This window comes from Artemia sp. Qi Xiang Cuo, chromosome 5 (assembly GCF_049724085.1).
Source record: "Artemia sp. Qi Xiang Cuo chromosome 5, ASM4972408v1, whole genome shotgun sequence".
Taxonomy (NCBI): domain Eukaryota; kingdom Metazoa; phylum Arthropoda; class Branchiopoda; order Anostraca; family Artemiidae; genus Artemia; species Artemia sp. Qi Xiang Cuo.
In genome coordinates, this window is record NC_142798.1 from 5,156,076 (window position 1) to 5,183,090 (window position 27,015).

At 35.9% G+C, this 27,015-nt stretch overlaps 1 protein-coding gene across 8 annotated transcripts in view; it reads left to right on the forward strand.

Moving 5' to 3' along the window:
• The window catches only part of Synd (protein kinase C and casein kinase substrate in neurons protein Synd), a 206,605-nt gene that overhangs the window by 157,568 nt on the left and 22,022 nt on the right, over positions 1-27,015 (forward strand). For 6 of the 8 annotated variants that reach the window (XM_089089306.1, XM_089089310.1, XM_089089312.1 and 3 more), the window contains exons 5-7: positions 15,404-15,630; positions 22,101-22,221; positions 23,677-23,766. In XM_089089306.1, coding sequence (XP_088945432.1) covers positions 15,404-15,630; positions 22,101-22,221; positions 23,677-23,766 — 438 coding nt within the window. The remainder of the gene's footprint in view (positions 1-15,403; positions 15,631-22,100; positions 22,222-23,676; positions 23,767-27,015) is intronic. The other 2 variants (XM_089089311.1, XM_089089313.1) reach the window with 1 other exon arrangement.

Below are 27,015 nucleotides of genomic sequence, written 5' to 3' on the forward strand. Positions count from 1 at the left end.
TTTTTTCGTTCTCTTTCTGCCGCTCTTTCTCTCCTCCCCGTTTCTCTCACTTTATCTACCTCCCTCTTTATTGGGCTACGTCGAAGAATTGCAAAGCTATTCTTCGTGTGGTTCCTTTTTCTTTTTTTTGATAAAAATGTTAATTTTTTTGGCGAAATAATAGCTCACTCTCTCTCTCTCGATGTGTAATCTTAGTATAGCACCGAGTGGAGTTGTTTTTTTGCTTTTTAACGCCTTTTTTCGTTCTCTTTCTCCCTCTCTTTCTCTCCTCCCTGTTTCTCTCACTTTCTCTACCTCCCTCTTTCTTGGGCTACGTCGAAGAATTGCAAAGCTATTCTTCGTGTGGTTCCTTTTCCTTTTTTTTGATAAAAATGTTAAATTTTTTGGCGAAATAATAGCTCCCTCTCTCTCTCTCGATGTGTAATCTTAGTATAGCACCGAGTGGAGTTGTTTTGTTTCTTTTTAACGCCTTTTTTAATTCTATTTATCCCGCTCTTTCTCTCCTCCCCTTTTCTCTCACTTTCTCTACCTCCCTCTTTCTTGGGCTACGTCGAAGAATTGCAAAGCTATTCTTCGTGTGGTTCCTTTTCATTTTTTTTTTATAACAATGTTCATTTTTTTGGTGAAATAATAGCTCCCTCTCTCTCTCTAGATGTGTAACCTTAGCATAGCACCGAGTGGAGTTGTTTTGTTTGTTTTTAAAGCCTTTTTTATTCTCTTTGTATCCTCCCCATTTGTATCACTTTATCGACCTCCCTCTTTATTGGGGTAAGTCGAAGAATTTCAAATCTCTTCTTCATGTGGTTCCTTTTCCTTTTTTTTTTGACAACAATGTTCATTTTTTTGGCGAACTCATAGCTCCCTCTCTCTCTCTTGATGTGTAATCTTAGTATAGCACTCACCGGAGTTGTTTCGTTGCGTTTTAACGCCTTTTTTCATTCTCTTTCTCCCTCTCTTTCTCTCCTCCCCTTTTCTCTCACTTTATCTACCTCCCTCTTTATTGGGCTACGTCGAAGAATTGCAAAGCTATTCTTCGTGTGGTTCCTTTTCCTTTTTTTTGATAACAATGTTCATTTTTTTGGCGAACTCATAGCTCCCTCTCTCTCTCTCTTGATGTGTAATCTTAGTATAGCACTCACCGGAGTTGTTTCGTTGCTTTTTAACGCCTTTTTTCATTCTCTTTCTCCCTCTCTTTCTCTCCTCCCCGTTTCTCTCACTTTATCTACCTCCCTCTTTCGTTGGCTACGTCGAAGAATTGCAAAGCTATTCTTCTTGTGGTTCATTTTCCTTTTTTTTGATAACAATGTTCATTTTTTTGGCGAAATAATATCTACCTCTCTCTCTCTTGATGTGTAATCTTAGCATAGCACTCAGTGGAGTTGTGTTGTTTCTTTTTAACGCCTTTTTTATTCTCTTTATCTCCTCCCCTTTTCTCTCACTTTCTCTACCTCCCTCTTTCTTGGGTTACGTCGAAGAATTGCAAAGATATTCTTCATGTGGTTCCTTTTCCTTTTTTTTATAACAATCTTCATTTTTATGGCGAAATAATAGCTCCCTCTCTCTCTCTTGATGTGTAATCTTAGCATAGCACCCGGTGGAGTTGTTTTGATGCTTTTTAACGCCTATTTTCATTCTCTTTCTCCCTCTCTTTCTCTCCTCCCCGTTTCTCTCACTTTATCTATCTACATCTTTATTAGGATACGTCGAAGAATTGCAAATCTATTCTTCATTTGGTTCCTTTTTTTTTTAACAAAAATTTTAATTTTTTTTGCGATCTAATAGATCCCGGTCTCTCTCTCTTGATGTGTATTATTAGAATAGCACTCAGTGGAGTTTTTTTGTTTCTTTTTAACTCCATTTTTATTCTCTTTCTCCCTCTCGTTCTCTCCTCCCCTTTTCTCTCACTTTCTCTACCACCCTCTTTCTTGGGCTACGTCGAAGAATTGCAAAGCTATTCTTCATGTGGTTCTTTTTCCTTTTATTGACAACAATGTTTATTTTTTTGGTGAACTAATAGCTCCCTCTCTCTCTTTTGATGTGTAATCTTAGCATAGCACTCACTGGAGTTGTTTAGTTGCTTTTTAACGCCTTTTTTAATTCTCTTTCTCCCTCTCTTTCTCTCCTCCCCTTTTGTCTCACTTTCTCTACCTCCTTCTTTCTTGGGCTACGTCGAAGAATTGCAAAGCTATTCTTCATGTGGTTCTTTTTCCTTTTATTGACAACAATGTTTATTTTTTTGGTGAACTAATAGCTCCCTCTCTCTCTTTTGATGTGTAATCTTAGCATAGCACTCAGTGGAGTGGTTTTGTTGCTTTTTAACACCTTTTTTCATTCTCTTTCTCCCTCTCTTTCTTCCCTCCCCTTTTTTCTCACTTTCTCGACCTCTTTCTTTCTTGGGCTACGTCGAAGAATTGCAAAGCTATTCTTCATGTGGTTCCTTTTCCTTTTTTTTTTGACAACAAAGTTCATTTTTTGGCGAAATAAAAGCTCCCTCTCTCTCTCGTTATGTTTAATGTTAGTATAGCACTCACTGGATGTGTTTAGTTGGTTTTTAAATCCTTTTTTGCTTCTGTTTCTGCCTCTCGTTGTGGCCTCCCCTTTTGTCTCACTGTCTATACCTACCTCTTTCTTGGGCTACGTCGAAGAATTGCAAAGCTATTATTCTTGTGGTTCCTTTTCATTTATTTTTATAACAATGTTCATTTTTTTTGCGAAATAATAGCTCCTTCTCTCTCTCTCTTGATTTGTAATCTTAGTATAGCACCCAGTGGAGTTGTTTTGTTGCTTTTTAACGTCTTTTTTTGTTCTCTTTCTCCCTCTCTTTCTCTCCTCCCCTTTTCTCTCACTTTCTCTACCTCCCTCTTTCTTGGGCTACGTCGAAGAATTGCAAATCTATTCTTCGTGTGGTTCCTTTTACTTTTTTTATATAACAATGTTCATTTTTTTTGGCGAAATAATAGCTCCCTCTCTCTCTTGATGTGTAATCTTAGCATAGCACCCGGTGGAGTTGTTTTGTTGCTTTTTAACGCCTTTTTTCATTCTCTTTCTCCCTCTCTTTCTCTCCTCCCCTTTTCTCTCACTTTCTCTACCTCCCTCTTTCTTGGTCTACGTCGAAGAATTGCAAATCTATTCTTCGTGTGGTTCCTTTTCCTTTTTTTTGATAACAATGTTCATTTTTTTTTGCGAAATAATAGCTCCTTCTCTCTCTCTCTTGATGTGTAATCTTAGTATAGCACCCAGTGGAGTTGTTTTGTTGCTTTTTAACGCCTTTTTTCATTCTCTTTCTCCCTCTCTTTCTCTCCTCCCCTTTTCTCTCACTTTCTCTACCTCCCTCTTTCTTGGGCTACGTCGAAGAATTGCAAAGCTATTCTTCGTGTGGTTCCTTTTCCTTTTTTTCTATAAAAATGTTCATTTTTTTTTGGCGAAATAATAGCTCCCTCTCTCTCTTGATGTGTAATCTTAGCATAGCACCCGGTGGAGTTGTTTTGTTGCTTTTTAAAGCTTTTTTTCATTCTTTTTATCCCTCTCTTTCTCTCCTCCCTTTTTCTCTCAGTTTCTCTCCCTTCCTCTTTCTTAGGCTACGTCGAATAATTGCAAATCTATTTTTCGTGTGGTTCCTTTTTTTTTAACAATTGTCATTTTTTGGCAAATTAATGGCTCCCTCTCTTGATGTGTAATCTTAGCATAGAACTCAGTGGAGTTGTTTTGTTGGTTTTTAACGTCTTTTTCATTCTCGTTCTCCCTCTCTTTCTCTCTTCCCCTTGTATGTAACTTTCTCTACCTCCCTCTTTCTTGGGCTACGTCGAAGAATTACAAAGCTATTCTTCGTATGGTTTCTTTTCCTTTTTTTGACAACAATGTTCATTTTTGTGGCGAACTAATAGCTCCCTCTCTCTCTCTTGATGTGTAATCTTAGCATATCGCACAGTGGAGTTGTTTTTTTTCTTTTTAAAGCCTTTTTTCAATCTCGTTATCCCGCTCTTTCTCTCCTCCCCTTTTTTCTCACTTTCTCTACCAACTTCTTTCTTGGGCTACGTCGAAGAATTACAAAGCTATTCTTTGTATGGTTCCTTTTCCTTGTTTTGACAACAATGTTCATTTTTTTGCGAACTAATAGCTCCCTCTCTCTCTCTCTTGATGTGTAATCTTTGTATAGCACCCAGTGGAGTTGTTCTGTTGCTTTTTAACGCCTTTTTTCATTCTCTTTCTCCCTCTCTTTCTCTCCTCCCCTTTTCTCTTACTGTCTCTCCCGACCTCTTTCTTGTTCTACGTCGAAGAATTGCAAATCTATTCTTCATGTGGTTCCTTTTAATTTTTTTTCAAAAAAATATTAAATTTTTTTTCTAAATTATAGCTCACACTCTCTCTTGATGTGTAATCTTATCATAGCACCCTGTGGAGTTGTTTTGTTGCTTTTTAAAGCCTTTTTTCATTATGTTTCTCCCTCTCTTTCTCTCCTCCCCGTTTCTCTCACTTTCTGTATCTTCATCTTTCTTGGGCTACGTCGAAGAATTGCAAATCTATTCTTAGTGTTGTTCCTTTTTTTTTAACAAAAATTTTTATTTTTTTGGAGACCTAATAGCTCCCTGTCTCTCTCTTGATGTGTAATCTTAGCATAGCACCCTGTGGAGTTGTTTTGTTGCTTTTTAAAGCCTTTTTTATTCTCTTTCTCCCTCTCTTTCTCTCCTCCCCTTTTCTATCACTTTCTCTACCTCCCTCTTTCTTGGGCTACGTCGAAGAATTGCAAAGCTATTCTTCATGTGGTTCCTTTTCATTTTTTTTTTTACAACAATTTTAATTTTTTGGCGAACTAAAAGCTACCTCTCTCTCTCGTTATGTGTAATCTTAGTATAGCACTCACTGGAGTTGTTTAGTTGCTTTTTAAAGCCTTTTTTCCTTCTGTTTCTGCCTCTCGTTCTCGCCTTCCCTTTTGTATCACTTTCTATCCCTACCTCTTTCTTGGGCTACGTCGAAGAATTGCAAAGCTATTCTTCGTGTGGTTCCTTTTCATTTTTTTTTTATAACAATGTTCATTTTTTTGGTGAAATAATAGCTCCCTCTCTCTCTCTTGATGTGTAATCTTAGCATAGCACCCAGTGGAGCTGTTTTGTTGCTTTTAACGCCTTTTTTCATTCTTTTTCTCCCTCTCTTTCTCTCCTTCCCTTTTCTCTCACTTTCTCTCCCTTCCTCTTTCTTAGGCTACGTCGAAGAATTGCAAATCTATTTTTCGTGTTGTTCCTTTTTTTTTTAACAACAATTGTCATTTTTTGGCAAATTAATAGCTCCCTCTCTCTCTTTTGATGTGTAATCTTAGCATAGCACTCAGTGGAGTGGTTTTGTTGCTTTTTAACACCTTTTTTCATTCTCTTTCTCTACTCTCTTTCTTCCCTCCCCTTTTTTCTCACTTTATCTACCTCCTTCTTTCTTGGGCTACGTCGAAGAATTGCAAAGCTCTGCTTTGTGTGGTTCCTTTTCCTATTATTGACAACAATGTTAATTTTTTTGGTGAACTAATAGCTCCCTCTCTCTCTCTCTCTCTTGATGTGTAATCTTAGCATAGAACTCAGTGGAGTTGTTTTGTTGCTTTTTAACGCCTTTTTTATTCTCTTTCTCCCTCTCTTTCTCTCCTCCCCTTTTCTGTCACTTTCTCTACCTCCCTCTTTATTGGGCTACGTCGAAGAATTGCAAATCTATTCTTCGTGTGGTTTCTTTTCCTTTTTTTGACAACAATGTTCATTTTTTTGGCGAACTAATAGCTCCCTCTCTCTTGATGTGTAATCTTAGCATAGAACTCAGTGGAGTTGTTTTGTTGCTTTTTAACGTCTTTTTTATTCTCTTTCTCCCTCTCTTTCTCTCTTCCCCTTTTCTGTCACTTTCTCTACCTCCCTCTTTCTTGGGCTACGTCGAAGAATTGCAAAGCTATTCTTCGTGTGGTTTCTTTTCCTTTGTTTGACAACAATGTTCATTTTTGTGGCGAACTAATAGCTCCCTCTCTCTCTCTTGATGTGTAATCTTAGCATAGCACTCAGTGGAGTTGTTTTGTTGCTTTTTAAAGCCTTTTTTAAATCTCGTTATCCCTCTATTTCTCTCATCCCCTTTTTTCTCACTTTCTCTACCTACATCTTTCTTGGGCTACGTCGAAGAATTACAAAGCTATTCTTTGTATGGTTCCTTTTATTTTAACAAAAATTGTCATTTGTTTGGCGAACTAATAGCTCCCTGTCTCTCTCTTGATGTGTAATCTTAGCATAGCACCCAGTGGATTTGTTTTGTTGCTTTTTAACGCCTTTTTTATTCTCTTTCTCTCCTCCCCTTTTCTCTCACTTTCTCTACCTCCCTCTTTCTTGGGCTACGTCGAAGAATTGCAAAGCTATTCTTCGTGTGATTCCTTTTCCTTTTTTTTTGATAACAATCTTCATTTTTTTTGCGAAATAATAGCTCCTTCTCTCTCTCTCTTGATGTGTAATCTTTGTATAGCACCCAGTGGAGTTGTTATGTTGCTTTTTAACGCCTTTTTTCATTCTCTTTCTCCCTCTCTTTCTCTCCTCCCCTTTTCTCTCACTTTCTCTCACTTCCTCTTTCTTGGTCTACGTCGAAGAATTGCAAAGCTATTCTTCCTGTGGTTCCTTTTCCTTTTTTTTAATAACAATCTTCATTTTTTTGGCGAAATAATAGCTCCTCTCTCTCTTGATGTGTAATCTTAGCATAGCACCCTGTGGAGTTGTTTTGTTGCTTTTTAACGCTTTTTTTCATTCTCTTTCTCCCTCTCTTTCTCTCCTCCCCTTTTCTCTCACTTTCTGTATCTTCTTCTTTATTGTGCTACGTCGAAGAATTGCAAATCTATTCTTAGTGTGGTTCCTTTTTTTTTAACAAAAATTTTCATTTTTTTGGAGACCTAATAGCTCCCTGTCTCTCTCTTGATGTGTAATCTTAGAATAGCACCCTGTGGAGTTGTTTTGTTGATTTTTAAAGCCTTTTTTATTCTCTTTCTCTCCTCCCCTTTTCTCTCACGTTCTCTACCTCACTCTTTCTTGGGTTACGTCGAAGAATTGCAAAGATATTCTTCATGTGGTTCCTTTTCCTTTTTTTTTGATAACAATCTTCATTTTTTTTGCGAAATAATAGCTCCTTCTCTCTCTCTCTTGATGTGTAATCTTAGTATAGCACCCAGTGGAGTTGTTCTGTTGCTTTTTAACGCCTTTTTTCATTCTCTTTCTCCCTCTCTTTCTCTCCTCCCCTTTTCTCTTACTTTCTCTCCCTTCCTCTTTCTTGGTCTACGTCGAAGAATTGCAAATCTATTCTTCATGTGGTTCCTTTTACTTTTTTTTAATAAAAATATTAAATTTTTTTGCGAAATAATAGATCCCACTCTCTCTTGATGTGTAATCTTAGCATAGCACCCTGTGGAGTTGTTTTGTTTCTTTTTAAAGCTTTTTTTAGTTATCTTTCTCCCTCTCTTTCTCTCCTCCCCGTTTCTATCACTTTGTGTAACTACATCTTTCTTGGGGTACGTCGAAGAATTTCAAATCTATTCTTCTTGTGTTTCCTTTTTTTTTTTTTAACAAAAATTTTAATTTTTTTGGCGAACTAATATTTCCCTGTCTCTCTCTTGATGTGTAATCTTAGCATAGCACCCAGTGGATTTGTTTTGTTGCTTTTTAACGCCTTTTTTATTCTTTTTCTCCCTCTCTTTCTCTCCTCCCCTTTTCTATCACTTTCTCTACCTCCCTCTTTCTTGGGTTACGTCGAAGAATTGCAAAGCTATTCTTCATGTGGTTCCTTTTCCTTTTTTTTGACAACAATGTTCATTTTTTTGCGAATTAATAGCTCCCTGTCTCTCTCTTGATGTGTAATCTTAGCATAGCACTCACTGGAGTTGTTTCGTTGCTTTTTAACGCCTTTTTTCATTCTCTTTCTCCCTCTCTTTCTCTCCTTCCCTTTTCTCTCACTTTCTCTACCTCCCTCTTTCTTGGGCTACGTCGAAGAATTGCAAAGCTATTATTCGTTTGGTTCTTTTTCATTTTTTTTTATAAGAATGTTCATTTTTTTGGCGAAATAATAGCTCCCCCTCTCTCTCTTAATGTGTAATCTTAGCATAGCACCCAGTGGAGTTGTTTTGTTGCTTTTTAACGCCTTTTTTCATTCTTTTTCTCCCTCTCTTTCTCTCCTCCCCTTTTCTCTCACTTTCTCCCCCTTCCTCTTTCTTAGGATACGTCGAAGAATTGCAAATCTATTTTTCGTGTGGTTCCTTTTTTTTTAACAATTGTAATTTTTTGGCAAATTAATGGCTCCCTCTCTCTCTCTTGATGTGTAATCTTAGCATAGCACTCAGTGGAGTTGTTTTGTTGCTTTTTAACGCCTTTTTTATTCTTTTTCTCCCTCTCTTTCTGTCCTCCCCTTTTCTATCACTTTCTCTACCTCCTTCTGTCTTGGGCTACGTCGAAGAATTTCAAAGCTATTCTTCGTGTGGTTCCTTTTCCTTTTTTTTTGACAACAATGTTCATTTTTTGGCGAACTAATAGCTCCCTCTCTCTCTCCTGATGTTTAATCTTAGTATAGCACTCACTGGAGTTGTTTCGTTGCTTTTTAACGCCTTTTTTCATTCTCTTTCTCCCTCTCTTTCTGTCCTCCCCTTTTCTCTCACTTTCTCTACCTCCCTCTTTCTTGGGCTACGTCGAAGAATTGCAAAGCTATTCTTCATGTGGTTCCTTTTCCTTTTTTTTGACAACAATGTTCATTTTTTTGCGAATTAATAGCTCCCACTCTCTCTCTTGATGTGTTATCTTAGCATAACACTCAGTGGAGTTGTTTTATTGCTTTTTAAAGCCTTTTTATTCTCTTCCTCCCTCTCTTTCTCTCCTCCCCTTTTCTCTCACTTTCTCTCCCTTCCTCTTTCTTGGGCTACGTCGAAGAATTGCAAAGCTATTCTTTGTGTGGTTCCTTTTTTTTTATCTACAATTGTCATTTTTTGGCGAACTAATAGCTCCCTCCCTCTCCCTCCTGATGTATAATCTTAGCATAAACGTCCAAGGTTCACTCACATGAAGGGTAAAAGAGCCAACTATTACACTGTCAAATTTTAGATTTCTTTTTTTTATTCCTAATTAATTTGTAGAAAATCTTTCCACAGAGAAGAAATACGGTCTCTTACTTCTTGTAATAAGTCCTCAATGAAAGTATTAAATGAGTAATTAGTAAGTCTAGTAACTTGAATTACTGTCAACTCTTCTTCCCTCTCCTCCCCTTTTCTCTCACTTTCTCTCCCTCCCTCTTTTTCTTGGGGTTCTTCGGCTATTCTTCGTGTGGTTCCTATTCCTTTTCATTACAACATTTGCCGTTTTTTAACTTTTATTATTTATTCACGAACCAATACCTGTTCAAGCCTCAAAATCATTGTTTTGGTTTGAAATAGAATCCATTGTATCTGCGTATATTATAGTTAGTTCTATTTCCAGTTGTGACTATTCTTAGAAATTTTTTTTTCGTATTATTTAGAGCTATCACTCAGTTCGAATGGAGGTTGATCTATGTTTCTTAATTTTCAACTTGTTGTGCTGGTTTTTGTTGAGTTGTTTTTTTGATTGTAGCTTTACTTTCCTTCATGTGATTTTGTTTCTGGGTGTTTGGCTCTGTTATTTGTCTTTCCTTTTCAATTCATGGTAAAATGATTTTGTTTCCAAGTTGCTTAAAAGCATTTACTAAAAACAAAAGCTGATAAGAGGCATTTCCAGTATCCATTCTCGGATAATAATAATAATAAAAAAAAAAAAATTAAAAAAAATAAAAAAAAAAAAGGAAATGGAAATGAACGTTATTTTGTGCTATTTGAATTTCGCAAATAATTTTTTTTCTTTTTTTTTTTATTTTTTTTTCTCGCGAAAAATAACCAAAAAATTTGTATTTTGCCAGAACTTATATTGGGCAATTTTTTTTTCCGCCATAGAATCCGATTAACTTCAGGTTACCTACGCACAGCTTGATTATGGTTAGTGTCCGTATAACTTGGATGTAATTGTACAATAGGAATAAATAAAACTGTAGAAGATATTCAGTGATGATCGAATTATAAATATTGCACAGAAAAATATCTAGAAATTTTATTGAGGAGGGGGATATAGAGGATTCTTTGCCCCAGAAAGTGAAAAAGGAGAAGAACTGATGAATATATTTGGAATTATTGAGAAGATTTGGCGGGACTGGCCAAAAGAGCTCCCCCCCCCCCCCAGGGGCGTGTCTGGCCTGTCTTGTGCCTGGGGAAAATATTGATTAGCCCCCGCCCTTCCTCCAAAAAATTTTCAGGCCAGATTAAGAAAAATTCTTAACTAACAAAATGTTCATTTATTTACAAAATTTGAATAAAAAATATCACAAAATATTAATTGAATTCGGTCTACTTAAATTTATTTTCAAGGAATGGTCATTAACATATGGGAAAAATGAAAATATCGGATTGAATTTGCTTATACTTGCTGCCAAATGCGCCCTCTACTTTATTTTAATGAAAATAAAATTTCAAAAATTGCAAAATGATCAAAACTGTAAGATTATTTATTTTGAATTTTGCGCACTTAAAATTTCTGCACACGTGGCAAGTTCCCCTCTGCCCCTCTAAAACCGACTCTGTCCCCCTATATATTTGTCCGTACCTATATGTAATTCATTAGCTATTGCCTCTTTCCACTGCCATCTTTTTTTTAACAACTTTGAAGTTGTACTCTTGGTCTCTCCGTGCTCATGGGAGTTACAAACGTAATAAATAAACTCACTAGACCCATTGACACAATCGTCGGCTATTACAATAGCTTCTTTTATGGGTGGAAAGGAAATTGAAAAACCTGAATTCTCTCTTCATGTTCCCTATCTTAATTCCCAGGCAATGAGTGACAACTTTTTTGAATAAATAGACAATTCTTTTTTTAGTTTAGTCTGTCTTTTTCTCGTATGTAAAAATAGTTGGTAGGCTGGATCGAGTGGTCTAATGCATTTTTTGTATTTTTTTTTTCTAGTTATCAAGAATCCCAGGATGATTTTTTAAGCCTAGTTTCTCCTTTTCTCGCATGCAAAAATTGTCGGAATTTAACATTATTAATATCAATATTAGTTTCGGCAAATTTTGAAGGCCTAGCACACAATTTTCTTCAATTCTTTGGATTTCTGTAAAATTCATAAATCGATCATTTTCTGCAAAATGCAACCTAGACTCTGGCATTACAGGTGCAAATGGGAATGAACTTCCATTTTAGAGATAGAAAAGGGAAAAGAGGCCAAATATTCTTTACTTGGCGGTTATTTATTCCATTCTATCATGGCAAAAAAGATCCATTCTCAAATTCAGCATAACTCTAGGTTAACGAATAAATTTTGCAGAATCTGATATCTGTTGTTTTTTATATATATGTGGCCTCTATATTATATTAAATAAAAAAAACAAGTTTTTTTAACTGAAAGTAAGGAACGACGTTAAAACTTAAAACGAACAGAAATTATTCCGTATATGAAGGAGGCTGTCCCCTCCTCAACGCCTCGCTCTTTACGCTAAATTTTTTTTATTGTTTAAAAAAATAGAGTTGTGAGAAAGTCAAACTTTAGCGTAAAGAGCGAGGCGTTGAGGAGGGAACAGCCCCTTTCATATACGGAATAATTTCTGTTCGTTTTTAGTTTTAACGTCGTTCTTTACTTTCAGTTAAAAAAACTTGTTTTTTTAATTTAATTTTTGAACGTTTTCGAATTAATGCAGGTTTTGATTTTGGCTCACCGTACATGAATAATTAAAACAAAATTTGCATATTATATTTGGTTAAATGGCTTTCTCGAAACTTGTTTAATTTTATTTACGAACATTTTTATTAGTAATAAATATACGTAACTTAGAATTAACTTACGTAACGAACTTCTATATTCATACATTTTTAACACGTATATTAGGGGGTTCGCCCCCTAGTCAATACCCTGCTCTTTAAAATATAGTTCGAATTTTTTTTTTCAGTTCTTTAAAAATGACCTCTTAATCACAATCAGTTGATCAGTTGAAAAACTTGTTTTTTTTTATTTAATTCCTGATCTTTCTCTTTAATAATGCTGGGAAATCCGGCGCCCCCGTCATAGCACTGTCCCGTCCCCCATGAAAACGTCCGTCAGGGAAAGATCCGTCCATATAGCCCCCCACCCTCTCCTTCCCCCACCTACCAGAAAAAATCTCCTCTGAAAAAGTCTGTATACTTCCCAATAACCAATACTATATGTTAACATTGAGTAAAGTTCATAACTTTCAGCCCTCCCCCTGGGGACTTTGGGGGATCAAGTCATCCTAAAAGACATTTTTATCATATTTTCGACCATGCTGAACAAAATGGCTATCTCAAAATTTTGATCGGGTGACTTTGGGAAAAAAATGAGCGTGGGAGGGGGCCTAGTTGCCCTCAATTTTTTTTGTTCACTTAAAATGGGAACTTTAAATTTTATTTTCCGTTCAAATGCCCCCTCCAACTTTTTTAAAGGACAACGTGTTCTTAACTAAAACCCTTGTTAAAAAAAAAAAAAAAAAAAAAAAAACAAACAAACAAATAAACACGCATCCCGGATCTTTCTTATGGCAAAAAATGTAAAATTCCACATTTTTGTAGATAGGAGCTTGAAACCTCTACAGTAGGGTTCTCTGATACGCTGAATATGATGGTGTGATTTTCATTAAGGTTCTATAACTGTTAGGGGGTCTTTCCCCCTTTTTTCGAAAATCAGCCAAATTTTCTCAGGCACATAACTTTTGATGTGTAAGATTAAACTTAATGAAACTTATATATTTGAAATCAGAATTAAAATCTGATTCTTTTTATGTATCTATTGGTATCAAAATCCCGTTTTTTAGAGTTTCGGTTACCATTGAGCCGGGTCGCTCCTTACTTACAGTTCGTTACCACAAACTGTTTGATATGTATGGAATCTACCACTATATGGCCTTCTATATCAATATTCGCCGCTAAATTCCTTTTCCGATTGAAAAGAAAAACAAGAAAGTGCAAAAACATGTTTCCTTTTTTAGTTTGACTGAAAATTGAAAATTGAAATTTTCATGAGACTGAAAATTGCACTTCCTAAACGAAATGGAATCAAAATGTCGGTTCTAAAGTCAACAGCTTAAATTTTAAATAGTTTGCTTATAATGGTCGTGATGATTTTGGTGATGATTATAATGATTTTAAGGATCTTTACATTAGCCTCGCGTGAAAGGTCTTGTTGAAGTGAGATAGGTTATACTTGACGTAAAGTAATTTGGTCACTCAGCTTAGAAAAATCACGTACGTAGTATGAAATCCGCTTAATGCTGTTTAAATACGTCTTTTCACGAGAGATCGGGTTTGATTCTCCAATTATATTGTCGATATAAGATGTATCACAAGACAAGAGACAGCATCTTAATAAGTTTTTTTTGTGCTCAGTCACTGTGTAAGAACTTATCCCTTGATTGACTCAAATCAAGTTTCAGGTTTCTGGTCAAAGATCATTTGTAATAAGAGACTCAAATGGCTTTTGTCAATAAAAAAAAAAGAAAGAGTAACATCAACTGTTTCCGGAATATTTTGCCAATGTTGTCATATAAAGATATTTCGCTAAAAAACACTTTGCTGTGAGAAAATTTGCAAATTTTTGCAAATATAGAGATAGGAAAAAGAAAAGAGGCCTCGTTTTCTCTAGTTTCGAATCACTCTCTTTCCTTCTAAAATCACTCTCTGATCACTAATCACTTTCTCTGATCACTAATCTCTGATCACTAATCTGATCACTAAAATCACCCTTCTTTATCACTCTCTTTCCTTCTAAAAATTAGCGTGAGTGCTGGTTAACCGCAAAAATTAACCACCAAGTTTTGCCAAGTCTGCCCTATATTCTTTTTCTTCAAAAATTCTTTAGCTCAGTTTTTCTGGTAGGGGGAGGGGGCGGTTCTTCTGCTCTATACTCTTTGTTCAAATCACAGTTTATATAATTAGCAGTATGATCTTTCCCTATCTCACCCATTATAAAAACCCGGACCGAGTGCTCCAGAGAACGTATAAACATAAGCGACATTAGATCTTTTCACGGGTAGACAAAGTATAATCACCTACGGAACAAGTACTGACAAAACCATTAAAACATTAAGTTTATTTTAAATTGGGGATCCGACTGCTAAGTTCAATCCCTGACATCTTTTTAGTTCAATCCCTGACATCTTTAGTTTGTGTTTGAACGTGGACAGACTCGACGCACAGTTTTTAAACGAAAATCAATTTATTTATAAAGCGAAGTTATTTCTTTCATGTAATAAATCTTTCAAATAAATATGATAAAAATATGGTAGGACCGTTGTGAACCATACCATGATATTAGAGATCGTTTTTGCATTGCAAACTTGTTGCTGAAATAAGATATATTTAAACAAAAAATCGCAAAATAACTGATTTTATGTAATTATGTACTGAATTTAGAGTAGATAGAATTTTAGATCTCCTGCTCAATCTAAGTAGTTAGATTGGTCATGAGATGAATAAAATTTGCTTTATATCTGCATATAAAAGAACTAGACCAGGAAGAATGTCCCAAACGTGTCTTAAGATAAACGTGTCGTAGACGTTATAGAAAACAGTAAGTCCATGAAAATCTTATTGTTTCAAGGAGGGTTGGCATGTCTTTTATAAAGTATTCATCAAAGAAGATATGAAGCTGATAGAAGGCAATATTTATGGTGTTTAACATGTGGGAGGGGGCAAATATTGGCGCATTAAACACCCCAATATTTAGGGGTATTTGGAAAATTTAAGGGAAATATAGAAATTATAGCAAAATAGGAGATAAAAACTGCAGACGCCTCTGGCATTTCAGATTTTCCCAGCAGAACTATTAAAATAAAAAAGAAGCTGAGACTAAATAAAAATTTTGTAAGTCTCTTAGCTATTGTCCAATGCAAATTAAAAGTAAAATAAATGAATAAAATACAATAAATACTTTTGTTTAGATATTTATTTATTAATACAAATAGCGTTAGACACAAGGTCTTATCCAGTGTCGTTCGGGGAGGGCTTTAAAAAAAAAATTCCCGTGGGCATGTATTACATGTATTTTCGCTGCTTTTGTAAGAGTCTGATAATAATTTTTTTTTTTGGGGGGGGGGGAGGGGGATTCAAACCGAGTAACCCCCTCTGGATTTGCCCACCGTGTAAACACAACGCTTGTCGTTTACGATTAGTTTAGGGATTTTCCTGATTAACGCTAAACGACGTTGATATTTTTTTTGTTAGGAGACAGTTATGAGTTTCATCTCTTATCACTTCTCTATAGTCTTCGATTCCCGACCGCTCAAAAAGAATCCACCCATCACCTCTCCTTTTGGGTTTGTGTCCCTATTATAAAATATGTATTTTATTTATAGTTGAAGAAGTTACAAGATCGAGTTCAACGTGCCAAAGAAGATGTACAAAGAAATCGAGAAAAATACGAATCAGCTTTGAGAGAACTGAATGATTACAATCCTAAGTATGTTGAAGATATGACAGATGTATTCGAGAAATGTCAAGAAATGGAAACACACCGGTTGCATTTTGTCAAGGATCTCCTCTTCAGTGTACACAAAAATATAAACATTGCTAGCGATCCTGTGTAAGTAAGCTCGATTCCGATATGAGTCGAACTTTGTTTCAGCAGCCAAATTTCTCGTTGTCCGATAAAATTCTCTTGTGGGCAAGTTTTCCTTTTTTTTTATTACAAAATTCATGGCACCAGGCCGGTAAGAACTTGGGCCCTGATAGGGCTTGGGTAAAACTATTTACCTAGGTTTTCTCTCCGTAGTTGTGTCTGGTGAACTTCTTTTTAAAGCCCTCAACAGACGGGTTTATAGGTATTACGTGCTCTTGGAAGACTATTGTAAATTGACGCGCAAAAACTATTCTTCAAGTATGGGGTCGTCACTTGTAGTCAATGGGACGTTTTTTTGCTTTGTTGCCATATTGGCTTGGAAAGCGGTGGTGAAATGATCAGGAAAATTCAAACTGGAAAGAACAATCAGTGCTGATAATAAATTCCTAAGCAGGGCCTGATTTAAATCTTTGATGCTTCCAGGCCCAAGCGTTTTTGCCGCTCCGTTTTTGCGAGATTTTCGGGAAAATCTCTGAAAATGTGGGGACAGTAGAAGCACTGAACAGAACGCAACTGATGAGTCAAAAATAATGAAAGAGAGAGGTGATACCAAATTCTCAACTGCCATTCTTGGGAGACATCTGACAGTTCAAGAGTGGCCACTGAATTCCACTGATTGTGGCCACTGATTGTAAAACTGATTGTTTACAATCAGTTTTCTGTGAATAGGCAGCGCGGCGGCAGAGTGCACCTGGCACTTAGACGATTAATCACGTCAGTTCAGTTTTGTTAAGAAAAAAATCACTCAGTGATAATTTATTACACCCCTGGCAGTTTGCGCCCCTAGGACCAGGCCTAGTGAGCCTATCGATAAATCCTGGCCTGCTCCTAAGACTTTGGCTGGCAAAACAAACGAAAAACAGGGAGTTTTTAAACAAAATATTCTTTTAGTGGATCAAATCTTACGATTTCATTTTTGTTGTCGTGATCTCCAAACTATTAGTGCTACATTTTGAATTCTGCTAAAAGAGCAGGACTGAACTAGACATAGCTTCTGTTTTATCTACTATGAACTTGAGAAGCCCATATAGGTCGCCAGCGTATTTCAATTGGCCTTCCATGTTGTCTGTACTGTAATTTATTACCTTAAGGGAAAGTAGATTTAGTAAATTGGTGCCTTGAGGGGTTCCACGTCTTATCTTGACTCAGTCAAATTTGAGGTCACCGGGGAAGAGGGCATAGACTCGCCGGTACCGGGAATGTCCGAAATCAATAACAAGCAGCAAGATATGCTTTCGTGCATCTATTCTTTTAAGGTTAGTAGCAGATAAACTATGTAAAAATATGATAACAATACTATGGACTCTGCAGCATGAATGATTTACGATGAGCCGATAAAATGATTTGTAAGAAAAAAGGAAGAAAAAAACATAAATGATAAAAAACATAGTGATAACGGGTGCCGTCTTCCCCCCGGAAAATCCCCCCCCCCCCGCGAAACCTTCTCCCGGAAAATTGCTTCCTTTGGAAAATTCACCCCCATAGAAAATATCCTCACGCAGAAAATTCACCCCCGATAATTTCCCCCCCCCACATGGAAAATTTCCCCCTTGCGCAAAATCGAGCGGCCGAAGAGAAAGCATAAATAAGGTACCTATTTTGAGGTACCTAAAAATAGGTACCTCAAAATGTCTATCAGATGTCCTAAGAGGTAATAAAAGGACCAGATGTCAAAAACAGTTTTAGGACAGAGGCTGGTCTGTCTCCAATCACTTCCAATTTACAAAAGAAGGACTAGAACTCTCAATTTTTAATCGAATGGGCATCCTCCGAAGTTTCTACGACCATGAGGCGGAGATAGGGATGAGAAAGGGGCATTCCCCCTCCTATACGGAATAAATTCTGCTCATTTTAGGGTTCAATGTTACTCTTTACATTCATAATAACAACGAGAGTACTTCAAACCATTTTTTTGGATCTTATTTTTTTGCCAATGTCCGTTGGGTAATTTCGGTACAGTCAAAAATTAAGCAGTCATTGTGATAGTCAATTGTCATGGACCTCGAGAAAATATATGCACTAGTGCAGAAATATATCTTTGTGCAGCAAAATATTAGTGGAGTAATATCAAAATTGCTCTGGAAGATAGTCTAATTTAGTGTAAAATTAACTTTATTTACATTTTCTGTAGGCTTCCTGTAGACTAAATATTTCGAGAAATGAAGAGGAATTAAATAGCATATTTTTGATGCGTTTTTAAAATTCTATTTGTGCCCCCCACCTCCGAAAACAATAACACCCTTAAACAAAAGTCCTGGATACGGCCCTGGGGCTTAAATATCAATTTCTACCTCCACCCTCCCCTCCTCTCTCCCTTAGAACTAATTCTGTATTTATCTGAAGATTATTTCCAATTAAATGAGCCTTCTCTAAAGTTTACTCGACCACCCTTTCCATAAAAACCTTATATCTTAACAATGGGCAACTTGCGTAGCTTACAGCCCTTCCCCCGGGTGCTAAAAGAGGGGTTTTCAAACCTGGAGGCATGGTTTTTTGCCCTTTGGACTTTTGAGCAAAATGGCTATCTCAAAATTTTGATCGTATGCGTTTGAGGAAAAAACAGTCTTGTGTATAGCTAAATGTTCGAGCCTTACTCCCCTTCCGTGAGCATTGCATGAGAATTGCCATATAAAGCGTGTGACTATTACAATAACTATTTAAATCTATAGTGATTATCAAATGGCTATTAATTTAGCTAATATTAAATCCATAGTGTTCATGGAATATTTACGGGAAACATTTCAAATGCTTGAAAAAAAAAAAATCGTTTAAATATAATTTTTTTTGAAGTAAAGGGATTCCAACGACAATTTGGATTCCGACCCGAACTCTCGATGAAAGATGCTCTGGCATCACTAAGCCTATTTATTAATAAGGCACTTGACATGGGACTTGTGCCAGCCGCTATTTTGCTTTGCGTTTCGACAGTATGGATCAAGGGATTCCATTAGGAGCACATCGGGGCTAGAGGAGAGGCACTGCAATGGTTCAGGTATTACCAGTCCTGGGTCCACTGTTATCCCTGGTTCATTTGAATGAACTAAACTAGAGCACATCGGGTCTAGAGGAGAGGCACTGCAATGGTTCTGGTATTACCTTAGTAATTCATTTGTTTACATAGGAGAAGATCCACTGAATAACATCGACGTCAACTTCAGTATGCCGCAAGGGTCATTCCTGGGTCCACTGTTATCCCTGGTTCATTTGAATGAGCTAAATCGTTTCCTGAACCCTATATTCGACGCTTCACGGTGCTGCAAATTATGCTGTGACCTAGAAACTTCGAGCAGTATGAGCAAATCTGATGAACTTATTGCTTTCGTGGAGGGAACTGCAATGGCCTCCTCTGACTCTAACATGTCAGCACTCCAGAGTAAACTTGAGGTCTTCTTAGAAAAATTTATGTCTGAATGAATGCCAATCGATTCGTAATAAGTGTCGACAAATCGTACCTTCTCTTCTTCTCAAGGGTTCGAACTCTTCATCTAAATATATCATGACTAACTACTTCTCTAGTAATGATCAACCGACCAGAGACGGGCTATGCGAGGTACCTAGGTGTACTCCTTGACGAAAACCTCTCCTACCTACATCACACCCATGTTGTGGAGTTGAAGGTTTCCTGTGATATTGACACTGTCAGGCCATATGAAAAGGCTTGATCCAACCTACAGACATGCCCTGAAAATAATTGGAAATGTGAATGTGTCTTCTAGTTGTATTGCTTTATCATTTATCGTATGTATCGCTAATGTTTGTATCGTTCAGTTATCATTTTCATTTTTTTCGGATTACTTCCTTCCACAATCCGTTCCTGCTGGTATCTGAACAACGTACTAAGAATGCGAGATCTGCATCAACCGTTCTAGTGAGACGAATACCTACAATACAATCGGATTTTGCCCGGATGAGGCATGCGCGAAAGTGTGGAACATGCTTCTACAAAAGTTGAGATGTAGAAGCTCCCTTGGATCTTTTAAAAATATAATTTATAAATTTCTGATTGACCTTCAATAAATAGAGTTAATTAATGAATAATTTTTTTTATATTTATTTAGTTATTATCATTATTATTTCCTTTATTACCATATTGTTATATTGTAGAGTTAAGGTGTCTGTGCTTTTGGGAAGGAAGGGGAGAATTTATTAGATGTTGAAATTTTTTTATGAGGAATGTGGTTGTGTTGAAGAGTGAAGCGAGAGCCGTGACGCGTAATTAAGAGGAATTGTTAAGTTTAAGGGACTCAATGTGCGTTTTTTGCATAGAGAATATAATTCATGTTTATTTATTTCTGTTTATTTTAATAAAACCCGATTGAATCTAATCTAAAACGATTTAATAATTATTTAAATCTAATAAGGATGTTAATCCCTACAGCCCTGCGTTGTTGTGTCTCCTCATAATATGTACCGCTTCTTCTATGGAGTATGGACTACTACTCTACTATGATAATATGTCTAAATGGTAATGTCTGTGGTAATATGGAATATAACAGTCTAATATTGACTACTCCTACTATGAAGTATGCACTACTGCTACACCTAACAAGGGCTACTACTCTATTGTAATAATATTGATACCTCCATGCGTCTGAATTGAAACTATCTTGCAATCTTCGCATAATCAATAAAATAACATATTTCCGTAAAATAACGTAATAAAATATTCGTAAAACAACGTATATAATCAACCGTATTTCCTCGAGGAACGTGTCGTCTACTTTACAACATCTTGGTTCGCTTTACCTTCAATCGTACTGAGTTTATGTTTTTAAGCTCTTCTCTAGGTTTATCTCCTTTCCACAATCTATTTTGGTTGGTATCTCAAAACAATGGTTGAAAATATTGCGATCTGCTTTTGACGAAGCTGAGACGAACTCCAACAGTGTATTCTCATTGTCCTCCGGGTGTAGCATGTGTTAGAGTACGGAATGACAGTTAAGGTGTTGGAGCTCCCACGGGTCTTGGGAGTATTATTTAATATCAAACGGTTGGAAGAACTTTTACATTTTTTTTTTTTTCAGGCCAGGTAGTTTTAGGTCTAAAGAGGAAGGGAGGAACCCTATTTTTAAATTTAATTGCTTTCATTTGTCGAGGAGGCATGTGCCTATGTCAAAGAGCTGCACTTCCTATTAGTAAAAAAAATCTTTTATGTTTATGGGTCTCAATGTGCCCTTTGGCACAGAGCAGTATGTTTATAGTTGGTTTATCTCTTTTATTTTAAAATTAAATAACCCCGACTGAACCTTGATATAGCCCGACTGAACAGATGATATAGTCCACTCTATCAAACAGTGCGTGGTAACGAACTGTATAATAAGAGCGACTCGTCTCAATAGTTACCGAAACTGAAAAACCTAGTTTTGATATCAATAGATACATCAAAAGAATCGGATTTTTATGCTCATTTTAAATATATAAGTTTACTCATATCCATCAATAGTTAAGAGCCTGAGAAAATGTACCTTATTTTCAAAAAAAGGGCGAAACACCCCCGTAAAAATCATTAAATCTCAATGAAAATCACACCATCAGATTAAGCGTGTCAGAGAACCTTACTGTAGAGGTTTCAAGCTCCTATCTGCAAACATGTGGAATTTTGTATTTTTTGCCAGAAAAAGATCACGGATGCGTGTTTATTTGGCCTTTTTTCTTACCAGGGGTGATCGTATCGACCCAGAGGTCCTAGAATTTTCGGAGACAGCTTGTTTGAACCAGAAATTAAAAGTTGTAGTGCCTTTTTTAATAAAAAAAAAGAATCACTTTTTACAAAGATCAGTTAAAAGGTGATATGGGAGAATAGATATTAAAGGTTGTTTTTTGGGACTGGAAGAGTCTGAATAAAAAAAATGTTTCTTTTTTTTGCTTTTCGTTTGAGTTTTCTCGAACTTAAGTAGGATCACTAGTGGAAAAAATTGTCTTTAATATGCTTCGGGGGGAGAGGAGGTTAAGAAAATAGGTTTTGTCCTTGACGACTTTAAAAATCATTCTTAGTCGTTTTGTAAAAACTCAGTATTAAGTTTAGTTTATGCATTAACCTTTGAGAAGTTGTCATGGTGCACTTATGGCTGAGGTCCCCTGTTGTATTTTAATTGTTAAGTTTTTAGGTTTTTGAATTTTAAAGTGTTTTTATTTGAATTAAAAAGATTGAATTTTAAATTTTAAGGAGCATTATTTGGATAAAGGTACAATTTCTGATTTCATCCTCGAGTAGGGTGATTTTTAATTGCCATAAAATACGACCAGGAGCTTTGTTTTCATCAAAATTTATATCGTATTATTTTTCACTTTCTTATTTTTGTCAATTTCTTTGATGTCTTTAAACTTCTGAGAGTGGGGAGTGAAAAAGGTTAGGATCTTTAATTTCTATTTGAAATGGGGGTTGAGTTACCTGTTAACGTTTTAGGTTTTTATAGGAAATGACTTTTTTTTAGATTACCACAAATCTATGAGGAGCTGTATCATACGATTGCGAACGCAGATGCTGAGAAGGATCTAAGATGGTGGTCGAATAACCACGGTGCCAATATGGGAATGAATTGGCCTTCCTTTGAGGTATCATTTCTTTTTCCTATTTTTTTTTTTTTTTTTTTTGTTACTACTTAGTTACTGGCACGTATATTGTAGACAATCCCATAGAGAATGGAAAAAAGGCTTTGATCTTCGGCGATGTAACATATTAGTGAAATATGTTAGTTATTATTTATATTATAAAATATTTTATTTATTTAAAACAGCTTAATTATGAAATCTTTTTATACAATTTTATTACAAATATATATATACTCGTTATATATATATATATATATATATATATATATATATATATATATATATATATATATATATATATATATATATATATATATATATATATATATTCAGTTAGACACCTATATGGGACTTCAGGAATTTTCTCTTTGGACCAACTTCATTTAATTTCTATCTCTAGTATTTGTCATGATTATCAAAATAGTAATTTACCTGTAAATTTCTCCGGCATTTTCTCAACTAATTCTCAATTTCATAATTATCCTACTACGCATCGTTCAGACTTTTCGTGCGAAATTCGCCCGACATCGAGAGCGGGATTCAGCATCCGTCACATTGGCCCAAAAATCTGGAACTCAATTCCTGCATCAGTTCGAGAATGTAGCAACAAGCGACATTTTCTAAGACTGGTGAAGAAATATCTTATGACATGTTAAGCATTTTGTTCATTAGGATTTTCTTTTTCGTTGTTGTAAAATTTAGTTAGAAAATGGCTGTGTATTTTCGTTGGCAATATTTTCAGCGCTAAAGTATGCCACCAGGCATGTGCGCTGTTTTGTGACATTTATTTATGTACGTGTTATAAATAAAAATATTCTACTCTATTCTACTCTACTACTCTATATATATATATATATATATATATATATATATATATATATATATATATATATATATATATATATACTCGTATATACTGCCATGTATATATATATATGCCATGTGTATATACTGCCATGTATATATATATATGCCATGTGTATATACTGCCATGTATATATATATATATATATATATATATATATATATATATATATATATATATATATATATATATATATATATATATATATATATATATATATATATATATATATATATATATATTAAGTTCGATATAATAAGTTCGATTAGGAGTTCAATCATTATGTATATGTTTATACATATATTCATACATGAGTAACAAAAACTCGGTTAGAACAGTTGTGTGTTCCAAATGTTTTTTGGTTTAATTACGTGTGGGGCAAGCATTCTTTCATTGGAAGGATTCGATTGTTAAGAACAAATTTATGTATTATTGTGTTTGTTTATATTATTTATTTATTATGTTTTATATTATTTTTTATAAGAATAATTACATAGTAATTCATATAATTAAGCTCCAAATTACCTTTCGGGTAAATTCCACTGTGAAAATGACATTTTCGACTGAACTTACTCTTGCTCTTGCTTTTTCAGCCTTCTGATGAAAACCAAATAGCAGCTTTCGTTTTAAGCACAAATTCATGGACCAATGAAGCATTTCAGAAAGTTGTTTCTGCTAAAACGGTTGAGTTACCCAATATTTTTCCTGGTTTATTTATGTGTGGGTCGGGTATTGTTTCATTGCCATGGTTCAACCATACTCGTATCAGTTTGCTTGTTTTGTCCTCTAATTTGTCCCCATCGATCATTCCCCTTTTTTCATCATTTATTTAAGGGGACCCGATACCATAAAGAATTAGCCTATCTCGTCCATTATAAAATTTTTTAGTTTGCGTGGCCAAACTATTTATAGTTGATTGGACGGCTTTGCCATAATCTGTAGAGCCTGGATAATTGATCCGAATAAACGGCAGAAAACTAAAAGCCGATATATACTTCCCCTGGAATCTTAGAAAAACCTTGTAACTTCTCTTGTTTTGTGCTGCAGATAGAAATATTTAGTTTTAGAGAAACTTATGTCACTAGAAAGTGTAAATTTGGTTTTTTCGATCAACCGGGACAGGATTTTCTTTTTAAAATTCAGGAAAGGTTTGTCCCCAAAAACGTTCTAGTATACCTGTTAAAAATCACCTCAAAAGAAATGTCATTTGGTCAATTTGACAGCTCTTCAAATTTTCTGTGGTGCAACCCGCTTTGATTGAAAAGTTTGCCGACAAAATTCCATTGTCTTTTCAATCAAATTTCATAATCAAATCACAAATTCTCAATTGGCTTCAACGATAAGTACTCCCCGGGGAGAATTCCCGAATGGACCTTTGCCTTTGAGACAGTCAGCCGACATTGAGGCTCACAAAATAATGTTTAAGGTATCAAATCCTCTTAATACATCGTTAGATGTTCTTGACAAATAATATTTCTGCTTTATTGGCGCTCTTCTCCTTTTCCCCTCAATCATTATTTTCGTCTTTTGTATATTAGTCGAAACTTATTCTTCAAAGGGATTTGAACCGAGTATATATAGTAATGTGTCAGCATGGGCGTAGGCAGCATATTGTCTAGGGGGGGGGGGCAGTCGATAGTGTGACTGAGTTTTATAAACTGCTTTTTCCAAACCATCTGCTTTTTCAGCCATATCTAATCCAAATTTGAAGGTCTAGGGGGGGCAGCTGCCCTTCTGCCCCCCTCCCTACGCCCATGTGTGTCAGGTCATCAAAACATTTTTCCTCATCCTTATAGATTATCTCTGAGGTATAAAAAAGTGGTGGGGTATTTTTCAAAATAGAAGATCAACAAATCAAAACTACTTACTTTTATTACTGGTTATTGTTTACCAAAGAAAAATGAATCAAAGCAAACTGGGACATTTTCTCAATATAGTGAAAGCCAGACCGTCCTAGCCGAGTGGTTAGCGCCCCGGACTTGAAATCCTGAGGTTAGGAGTTCGTGTCCTGGTGTCGCCGGCTATTTGGTTTGGAACGGGGGTCTATGATGTTACCCTGTAAGCTCAGTCAGAGTCGACCCAGCTATAAATGGGTACCTTAAGAAATCTGAGGGAAAACACGGGAAGTGTCGTATGATTTGCCCCCAACCACGCATTGGCCATGTGCAACGCAGACCATTGGTCAACATGCAAAAAGTTTTTTTTTTTTTAAGCGGCATAATTTCATCAATATCCTGAAGGGGGAGGGGGGGGGGTAAAGTTGGAGCCAAAATTTTCTCAAGTCAAAATAAAATGACCAAGTGAAAGATGAAAAACGAGCCATTTAGTACCATAAAGGCAAAGGTATACTAAAGAAAATTGATCTGTTTTTGTGGATGTTTGAATTATGTAGGCTTATCGTAGTTTTGACGAGATTTTTGGTTATGCTAAATTTCAGCTATGGGGGGGGGGGGAAATAATTGTAATAGCATTATAGCAAATTATGGGCGTAATAGCAAATTACGTCCCTGGTGAAAGCTCTTCCACTGTCTCTCAGAAAATCTTTGTTTTTATTGTGTTTTTTTTTGTTATATGGTTGTATTTTTAAAGACTGTAATTCTTACCATTTGTGTGTGGCAACAGGTGTGGAGTTTTAAAGAAATACGTCAGGTATACAACAAAAAATACAGGATTTATCATGTTATTATTTCCTTGACTCCCCAAAATCTTGGACGAGTGCAAATGAAATGAAGTTTATAGATAGTTTATACTGCATAGTTGTGACCAGAATTAAATTTGACAAATTATCTCGTTGAGAGTGAACCATCTTTTGATCGTCCATTCTCAGCGAATAGTCGCCCTGGCAATCTTTAATGTCACAGGAGTTTCATGTCCTAGTTGACGTTAATAGATTGATTCGATTAGGGCGTCTTTTCTTTTGTTTTCTCTTCTTTTTTTTTTAATTGTTGGACCCCCTCGTCGATTTTTTATGTTCAGGGGAAAAATTTAAAGAAAATCAAGAGGCTTTTTTCTGATAAAAAATGGGTATATGTATTTTATTAGGTTACAACACTCCTAACACTGTAAGCTGTCTTTTGTCTCCTGTGCAATTCGTAAGTGTCCGTAACCCTAGAGGAGCGTGTTTATAGGAAATCCGTTTACTTTTCGTATTTTTTAATAAAATAAAGATGTAGAACCTACTAACAGTCCAGACGGTGAAGCATCAAAGTCCGTCTCTCGGGGTCCGTACGTCGTGCTTGACGTCTGGCTTCTTTTTTTTCTGTCGGTAAAAATTAAAATATTGTAAACCTCTTTTTAGGTAAAATCTTTTTTGATTAAAGTTAGATTTGTGATGAAGAGATCGATCATTGCAGCATCAAGCCGCCTTAGTCCAACATAGTTGCACATGCTCTCCTTCCACCCCAATCTATTAAAGCTTCACTCTTTACCCTCTTTCATTAAGTTCCAATTTCTTTGAATCCTTTTTTATAACCTCTTCCCAGCCCAAATGGCCTAGCCATCTTAACCTCTATTTCATGATATCCCTAGACAGTAGGATCGAACTTCCCACCCCAATTATCCTAGCCATCTTAACCTCTTTTTCATGATAACCCTATACAGTAGCATCAAACTTCCCACCCCAATTTGCCTAGCCATCTTAAACTCTTTTTCATGATAACCCTAGACAGTTGGGTCGAACTTCCCACCCCAATTCGCCTAGCCATCTTAACCTGTTTTTCATAATAACCCTAGACAGTTGGATTAAACTTCCCACTCCAATTGGCCTAACCATTTTAACCTCTTTTTCATGATAAACTTAGACAGTAGGATGAATCTTCTCATCCCAGTTGGCCTAGCCATCTTAACCTCTTTTTCATGATAACCCTAGACAGACGGGTCGAACTTCCCACCCCCAATTGGTGGAGCCATCTTAACCTCTTTTTCATGATAAC